Here is a 9,434-nt window from a genome sequence, read left to right on the forward strand (position 1 = left end):
TACAAAGCAAGCATAAACTTTTAAGTATGGGAGGGATGCCAAGCAACCTGACAGAGGAAAGCAAGATGTGACCTGTCTGATCTGAAGAGTTCATGCCTTGTGCCAAACATGCCTAGAAGAACAAGTCAGAGGTATATCAAACAGCTCACTGAACACACCCGAACCTGCTTGGTTTTTCTTTGAGTACAGCTACTTGGCTTAAGCCTCTCAACAGAATTTCAATCCATGTAACGGTAGCACCCTGTACATAATTAGCACTCCTTATTCCAATTAGCTTGAGCAAGCACTGCGCTTTTTGACCTCCCAAAACTGAATGAGTTTGGGGGTTGCAGGACAGAGCAAATTCAGCATCTGTTTCCATATGAGAGCTGGTAATTAACATTTAATGTCAGTCAAGGTCATCAAAATATAGTTTTATTTACATTTTCATATTCAAATTCAATACAAATCATGAAATATTTACAACTATTTTAGTTGTACTATAGCTAAGAAAATGCATTGCTTTTTCCCTCCAGATTCAATAGTACTTTATTGCTGGCTTTAAGACCAAGTTCTGCCAACATTAGAAATAAGCCAGAGATACAGAGATTAAAAAAAAAAAATAAAGTGCATCTGAAAGATGTCCTTAGTTACCTTCACTGGGCAAGGCCCTACACTTACTGTTGAGGCACCCAGTGTTTCTCCTCGACTCCAGTTCAACTCCCCACAGATGGCAGACAACTTCTTCAGTCATCTGTTATGTTTACAGGACATCAGCTCTCCCTGCAGCTTTAGCACACAGCCAAGAACGCACAGCAACAGTCCAGCATTTCTTGGAGGCTGGATAATTTTCTCAACAAAACACAGATTCTTCCCAAAGGATCTGTTATCTTTTTATCTTTAGTTCAGTCTTCCTGAAGTCATCCCAGACTCTCACAAAGCCAGGACTCTGGCCTATTGCTGGTGCTAGAGAGGGTTATAACTTCAAAAATCATGGAGGATCTTTCAGACTGTCTAATATTAACAGGTTTGAAAAGTTCCTGCAATTGTTCCCTTTACAGTATTGTGCAAGTCAGATTTGGCCTGTCAGCCTGAAGCAATTTTTTTCCCTTTAGGAATGTGTGGTTGGTGAGCTGGAGTTGAGAGGTAGAGAATCAATGGGTTTACTAGAGAACCAAAGACACTATGGGCAAAATCCAGTTTGACAGGCATTAGTTTATACCTTCTCCTATCAAATTAGTGCACTGAAATATTAAATACAGTGTTGCTTTAAACTAAACTGTGTCTGGTAAGTATTAGACCAGATCAAAATCAATTTGTTTACAATAAAAATCCACTTGAATTAAAACAAACAACAAAAAAACCCCAAGTCAAAACAATTCCCAGTAGAGACAGCTACATCATAAAGAATCTTCTTATTTAAATGACTCAAACACTGAAGAGACGCTTTGCTGAAGATGGAACTTCTGTTTTAGTGTTAAAATCTGATGTTTTTCTTTATGTTTAAGATAGCTTTATCTGAAGAGTACTAAAACTAAATTCTAAATGGAAGATGCAGTTTTAAGAATGGCAAACCATACAATTATGATTTGAACAAGTCTATTTGATCTCAGCATTGCCAAGGCAATATTCTTCTGCTACAGTCTTGCAATGTTTGCTATACACACAATGGCAGCAGGCAGCTCCTTGCAGAAGGCTTACACCGTGTTTCTGGGCATATTTTTAGGACCCAACTTCATGAACTTGTGTTTCATCTGCTTCAAAACTTGGGTTGTCAACATGTGGAAGGACATTCACAGCAGAGGGCTGGGATTCATTGTTTACAAGATGCATGTTGTCATCTGTCCAGAAGAAAACCAAGAAAAAAACAAGTTAAGAAGTGACACAGGCAACCTTAAAGCAAACCATGCTGCTTTATTTCCACAGCCCACAGTCTTTTCCTGCAGAGTGGGAAATCCAAGGCCATGCACCAACTACCACTCTTCTGCTGCCCCTCCTGTTTGTGAGCCCATTCTTGACACTACCTGTCATTTCTAGAGGTATCTGCTCAGCTCTGGAGCCCACTTCTGGCTAGTGCTGAGCAAGGCTAGATTGCATGTTCAAGTGGCAGAGGGCCATGTGAGGCTACAAAATCCAACTATAAGGAGATTGACAATTTGCTTAACTTTAGAACTGCTGAAGACAGGCATCAAGAGCAACTTCTAGAGGCTAGGCTCAGGATAAACTGTGTGACACAGACTGATTGAGAGAGGAAAGCCTTCTCCTTACAGACTAACCTTGTTAGGCTGATGTTAGTGTCTGTCCTTGCCACTCAACATGAGAATACATGAGGGCCTGAGCCATGTAACTAATCCAGCATCACTTCAGTTGCTTATAGGGATGCAATTTCAACTTCTGATGTATAGTTTATAGCAAGTGGCCTCTGCTCTACTGGGGTGCCTAAATGGGGCGCTCCCATACACACGTCACTCACTGGAGCAACACATCCCACAGGAGGCAGGCAGCAAATCCCACACTTTCCTATCAACTCAGCTTCTCTAAGCAGACACAGCCAGAAAATCCCTTTCATCTCTGAAAACTTCCCCACTTACTCCTCTTCCCAAGGCCATTCCACAATCCAGAGAACAATAAATTTCATTTGTTTACCTGGAATCTTTAAATTTTTAAAATCAGCATCAAAACTGATTTTAAAGATTGAAGGGTATGTTGGCAAAGCTAACAAGCATTAAAAAGACATTTTCAATTAGTTTGCTATTGTTCAAGAAAGTAAGGTATGTGGAAAAGCTTATAGTCTTTTTCCAATTAAAATTATCTGAAAGTGTTCAAGGATGACTCAGCCTTGGCAAAATCTGAAATTCAACTAAAGTATTTGTCATCTTTCTTTTGAATCACCTAAGCTAGACCAGAACTGACTCCCCAGAAGTTTTCTGTAAGTAATTAACTACTTAAAGCAGACAGATGTGGTGGCAAAGCGACACTCACTCATCCAAATTAAATCTCCAAAGAGACAATGTGATGAGGGACATCTTCAGAAAAATCTCTTTGGCCTTTAAGTAATAAGCCTCTGATTTTTAACTACTCTTTTCATAGACTTCAGTTTTTAATTAACATTTAGGTTGTGTTTCGTTTGAAAACCAAGTGCCAGAGCCAAGTGCTAAAACAAAAGGGAAGATTAAGACTACCCTGAAAAACAAGGTATTCAAGCACTTTGAGATGTTACTAAGGCAACCTCCCTCCTAATTCATAGCATAAGCAACAAACTGCAATGCAGTCTAGCAAGCCAGGTGAAACAGTAGACGCACTTTCTGATGGTGCATGTTCCTCCAGAACAGATTCATCCGCTCCTTGTACAGAAGCATATCCAGACGATGCTGTTTCACTATGGTTATCCTCTTCATTGACTGTGGAGACATTTGATGTCCCACTGGATACTGTGGCTTGCACAGACTCGGCCCCTTCTTCTACATCCACCTTTGTGAAAAAAGAGAAAACTGTTAAGTTACAACTTTGTAGGAGGCTGCATCTTTCCAGGAGACCAAAGCCTGCAAGGACTGGAGTCTAGTGAACTTTTACCCAGAAAATAATGAATTTAAAATTGAAAAAAGCTCTGCTGTTAACCTCCAGCATCATAAGTGAAAACCAGTTACTGCCTAATTGAGTGGGAAGTTCAGATGCAGCTTCTGTCATTAGCCAGCTCTTCCCTTTTACCACCCAGTACAAAGAAAATAGATTCTTCCTTCCACTCAGTCAGACCTCTCACGGGCAAACTCTGGCATACATTTAGCTGGTCCAGGCAGTGTCAGGCATTGGCAACAGCATCTTCCCCTGGCACTTGCCACAGCGAGCAGTTACAGAACACATCAGAAAACCCTTAGGTATCCTAGAAGTCATGTGGCTCCAGGAAAGCCATACATACCACCACATTCACTTTTCAAGGACTCTGGGTACTTGGTAACTGAATAGAGGCTGGTTTCAGGGACAGAACAAGTCATCAAAGTCTGCCTGGAGCTTTGAGAAACACCCTTAGCTGCAAGTGCAAGAGCTAAGAGCAATTCTTCAGTCATGCATTACAGTCGGTTTTGGTTGATGTTCTGCCCAAGGCTTTAGATGATACCAACTCAGACCAGGTCAGCTGCAGGCTTACTAAAGGAGACATGGCAATTAGTCCTGTAGCATCTCACCACTGACACAGCAATGCCTGTGCTTATCACCTGCGCTCTGGAGGCAGCATGAAATAGCTCAATATGTGGTTCCTACCACAGCGTAATACTGATGATGGCACCTGCCATGGGAGACTGCTGGCTTACCTCCACACCCAAAACTTTGAGTATGTCACATTTGCACATCGGGCACGTTCTGTGTTCCAGAAGCCAGGGGTCAATACAGTTCTTGTGGAAGAGATGGCTGGTGGAAGAAGGTCACCAACAAGTTAGGTTTCACACCAAGAAATCTGTTTATGTGGCAGCTATGAAAGCCCATTTAGAAACACTGAGAATGTATTAATTCTAGAATGAATTACCTTATTTTGCCACAAGTTTCAGTTGAAAGTTATGGATAGTTCATCTCTCAATGTGTAGCTGGTTTATGCTTATTAGTATCTCTATACAACTTGCTAAAATTCAGCATTATCATCTTTGCTACATCAGTCTTAAGCTTCTTTTTATTTTTGAAAATCTGTGTACAATACATTCCCACCTGATAATTTAATTAATACAAATATTGACATCTCAGCCTTAGCTTTAAGGTTAACATCTGTCATGCAGGTGACTAAATAGTACTTGTTTCTGTTAAAACTACATAGAAAAATCATCTCACAGAGTTACGTCCTCAAGATAAACTATACTCCCACACATGTACTTTGTCTATGCAGTCACTATGTACACAAGAAAGTAAATATACTTCTGCCATAACAGATGCAAATGTGTGCTTCTATGAAGACACTCAATTCCACAATGGGTCTGAATTAGGCCACAGATTTAGGAAGACTACTTGAAATCATGTAATCTGCCTGTTCCTTCAGCCTGAATAGAAACAGCAAGGCAGGCAGGCATTGCTCTATATTAATCAGAATTCTATTATGAGACAAACGCAGAGATCACCACATCCTGTGCTCAGTATCCTACACCCCAGTATAATACAAGGATTCTCCACTTCAACCCACATAACTATCACCTCCTTCCAGCTGTACCAACATGATCTCTAGAGTACAGCCTGAAACTTCCTTGATGTGTGACTATTTTAAGTACTTGGACCTAATACTGGTCTTGTGTACCTCTGCTACTATAAATGCCTTGACTATCTGGACAAGAATGCCTTCTGCAAATACACACGCCCCAGATACTTTGATACCACTGATGTGACTCACAGTAGCGTTCAATTGCTTCTTTCATGGATATAGGTAAATGCTGTCAACAAGTACAGTCTCAGTGTTGAGGTCAACCACCAACATCAACTACATTCTTACAGTAAATACCAGTTTGTAACTCACGCAAAAGAGAATTGAATATGATTGTTACTGGCAGAGATCACCACTGGTGAAGATTACGTAAATGCAGTCATCTTAAGCTAGTGCCTCTTAGAGCTACATTTGGGTCAAAGAGGAATGAAACATCACAAATGTATGTAAAAGCATAAGGCAGCAAATGTGTGTATAAAGAATACATTCAAAAGAAGTTACTTCGCTCTTAACCCAGTAAGCCATGTTTTGTTAGCAAGTTCATATCAAGATTAACAAGGTTTATACAGAAATAATGAGAAGTCATGCCTCCTATCAGCCAAAAGTATCTAGAGCCTGTCTAAATGCTTCTGTACTCATAGGACTTACTTCATTACTAAACAAGACTATCCACTAGCATAAACCTGACAAGAGAACTGAATAATCATTAGCACACATGCCTGCAAGCTTATTCAGTTTTGGTTTTTTTTCTAAACTATTAAGCATTAGATGAAGAAATTTTGTTGATAAACAGCTTAACAGGCCAACTTCTTGATATCAGAACAGTTTAGAAGTCCTACTGCCTGGGAGCGGAGAAAGCTTTTGCAAAAGCGTAACCTTGTGCAAAGGTAACCCCAACTCAGATTTGATAGTGTTTGACAAATAACTCTGCTTGGCACCCAACAGCAGCTACAGATTTTCCATTCTTTAGAACTTGATTTTTCTTATGTCAAAAATTTTCCAAGTGCTTTTTTGTAACCCTCCCCAAGAGTTACAAAACCTCTTCCCATAAAAAGTGTATGCCGTTCACATTGCAGCCCTCTGATTTTAGAAGCTTTGCCAGAGCAGTCCCATTCAGCAGACACGGGGGGAAGCCCCACAAAAGCAAGTTTCCTTAAGCCCTGAAAAGGCTCCATCGCTCATTGTAGGAGTGGTCAAGTTAAAGTCTTAGTGCTCCAATACCTTGCTCCTGCAGAAGCACAGCAATGAGGTACAACAGCAGAGAATTCTAGACAAATAAAATGCTGTAGCTCTATTTTGATCTCTATTTCAGATGTTGCTTACAACAATAGAAACGCTCTCTTGTAAACTGCAAAAGTTATCATGGCTTAACAAGTTTAGCAAGAGCACAACCCTCTTAGTACTAGTAAAGTAAGTGACAAGAAATGGGCATAGTTTTGCCAGTTATCTGCAATTTAGAGGTAATGTTTTTATACAGCAGCAAAGAAAAATCTTTAAAAAGCCCTGGCATCCCATGGAGAGGCACTGTGGTCTGCCAAGTTATACTTGTCAATACACTCACAGAGGAAATTATGAACACAGGCCATCAGGGCACGCTACAGGTGTGTATTTACACAGTTCCTGTTGTTCAAAACACTGACAGAGATTCAAAAATTCTTGCTGTGCCACAGCTTGATTAAAGTTTGACCAGCCTTGTTAACATAGCAGAGGGAGCAACTAGTAAGGGGCATGCTTCCAGATTTTGGATTAAGGGGCAGTTTGGAAGACAACTTACTTGCAAGTCAGAATACGCACTACTTCGTTTGGCTTGTACAGCTCAATGCACACAACACAGCTATCTCCATCAGGACCAGTTTCCTAAAGCAGTGAAATGATTTTACAGCATTAACAGACTTTGAAAGCTTCCTTTGAACTACTGTCAGATTTGCTGCAGACAAAGGGGTCTAGCTAAAGCAATCTAAGATAGCTCCCATATATAATCTTATATAAACACATTGTGTGGATTATTCATAGTCAAACCGACACTTTAACAGAAGCATTGAAATTTTAATCCCATGGTTTAGAAATCCAACTGCAAAACATCATTAGATTATTTGAGGCACTACTGCAGAGGTTTAGAAACTGCTACCTCCAGTTTTAGTTACAAAAAGAATAGGCAGGGAAGCTGATTAGATACCATAGTTTACCTTGAAGTATCCATGCCAGCAAATTAGAACCTCTCACCTCCGCAAGATTACAAGCAAGCAGCTAAAAAATTAAACTGATTTATAAGAATGTGCAAATTGGAAAGTCTTGCACTCCAGAAAAGGACCTGGTCTGAAAGAGGAACCATATCTGCAAGAGACAGTTACGGACTCAAAGACTTCTGCATCCTGCTCCAGTACCAAGGACCACACTCTGGGTTCTGTGCAAAGGCTGTGCCATCACGCTCGGGAGATTAGAAAATCAGTCCTACCTTGTCCCCTTGCTTCAGAGTGCGCAGCTGTAACTGTTCAATGGCCTTCTTAGCCTTGGCCTTTAGCTGTCGCTGTAACAGAAAGCAGTCCTGGTTAAACACAGTCATTTTTCTCTTAAGTGGGAGTTACTAATACTTACCAAGGTGCCGAGTGCAAGCAGGCAACAGTTTTATAACCCAGATGTTATCAAAACAAGCCATGTAAGCATGACCATGCTATTTAGAGACAACACAAAACAGAGTTTCGGGACATACTGATGTGGTTATTGACTCTGGGTGACACACCAACAAGGAATTTGCATATGCATTGTTTTTACAGAGCCTTTTCATAAAGCACAGGAATCTCAATGGTTTCTTCTTTGAGAAGATGTAAGATAAAACCTTCATCAGATTAGACCTAGCCAAAACAAACAGAAGCCTTCAACTTGACTTAGTCCAGAAGACAGAACACCAAGTCTGACAATCAGTAATTTCAACTACTGACTTTATGACAACTTCCTGCCACAAACTCACATCCTGATGAAAGGTGAGATTCTTTATCAATCAGCTCAGCTGCCACCAACACACCCTGAACTAGTCCTCTGCCCTGCCTGCTTTATAGAGCACGTAAACACCGCGGCAGCCTCCTAGCACCCACCGCTCCTGTCAAGTGGAAGAATGCAGTTTTATCTCAATATTGATTCAAAGTACCATGAACAAAGTGGGAAGGAATAAAATAAAATAAATAAATAGGCTCAGAGCTATTTCTCCCCCTCCCCATAACACAAGGTGTGAAACAAATCAAATGACTAGCCCCAGGTGGATTATGGATTACAGGGCAGCTTTGATGAAAGCAGAGGAGGAAGCCTCCCCCTTCATGCAATAATGTGCTTGCTGTGGTCAGGATAGCAGGGCAGCAGAAGCCCAGCTTGCCTGGCAACTGTTGCTGTCCAGCTGTCACTGCAAAGCATTTAATTAGCACAGGAGCCAACATCCCTGTTTAAAGGTCACAGGTTGGTGCTGTTCCCCCAACAGGACTATGACTGCCCTCTCCCTCCCCGCTGCACTTACTGCCTCGGGACACGGAGGCGTATCAGGCAGCCCTGGCAGTGCCACCGCAACATGGCACTTGTCTTAGGGACAGACTAGACACAAGTTTTGCAGCTCACCAAAAATCTTCTTCCCAATTCAGCTGCTCTGTGCAGGAACCCCACACTGTTAGCTTTCCAGCATTATGTCCCTTTATGCATCACAAGAATTCTTCTGGGATGAAGGTGCAGCACTGGTGGCACAAGCACAGAAGGAACAAGTTGGTGGAGGTTTGCTGCTGCTGACACCTAACAAACTCAGTGAGAACTGGTAATTCAATTCTGCCTAAGATTCCCTGTGCTGAAGCAGTTCATGGTAAACAAGTTGATTTATATGGTCCACTGGGACCCTGTCAAAGAGTTTTGGTGCAAAATGACCTATTTGTATATTGGCGTTGTTTTGTGGTCGTAAGATATAGCATCAACGTGTGTGCTTTTAGGAGTTTTAATAGTTAATAGCTGTTAACAACTATCAAGGAAGAGATGCGTATAATCCAAAGGTAAAGGAGTTAAGCAAGTTTTCAAGTATATTTTTTAGGAACAAGAACTAGTCAAGTTTTCTTTAAAGCTTGTAAAGTTCTGTTGCTGCAGACATCAATACATGTTTCTGTATGTCACTTACGGTTAACTTTAGAATGATGGTCCCCTTGTTAATGTTTCAGACTGAAGCCACAGAGAATCAGCCACATACTCATCTGAGTAAACACTGAGGGCCCCAAAAGTTTCAGCAGTAAACATGGTAACATCAACAGAGCAG

General features: G+C 41.1%; 1 protein-coding gene across 1 annotated transcript in view; it reads right to left on the bottom strand.

The window, feature by feature from the left end:
* Window positions 1–1,622: 1,622 nt before the first annotated feature.
* RNF128 (ring finger protein 128) overlaps window positions 1,623–9,434 on the bottom strand; it is a 12,922-nt gene continuing 5,110 nt past the window's right edge. The window contains exons 2-6 of the mRNA XM_010170092.1: window positions 7,611–7,682; window positions 6,930–7,012; window positions 4,287–4,383; window positions 3,282–3,450; window positions 1,623–1,820 (exon numbers count right to left, since the gene is read on the bottom strand). Coding sequence (XP_010168394.1) covers window positions 1,702–1,820; window positions 3,282–3,450; window positions 4,287–4,383; window positions 6,930–7,012; window positions 7,611–7,682 — 540 coding nt within the window. The 3' untranslated portion in view covers window positions 1,623–1,701. The remainder of the gene's footprint in view (window positions 1,821–3,281; window positions 3,451–4,286; window positions 4,384–6,929; window positions 7,013–7,610; window positions 7,683–9,434) is intronic.

The sequence above is a fragment of the Antrostomus carolinensis genome, unplaced genomic scaffold (assembly GCF_000700745.2).
Source record: "Antrostomus carolinensis isolate BGI_N321 unplaced genomic scaffold, ASM70074v2 scaffold43436, whole genome shotgun sequence".
NCBI lineage: Eukaryota > Metazoa > Chordata > Aves > Caprimulgiformes > Caprimulgidae > Antrostomus > Antrostomus carolinensis.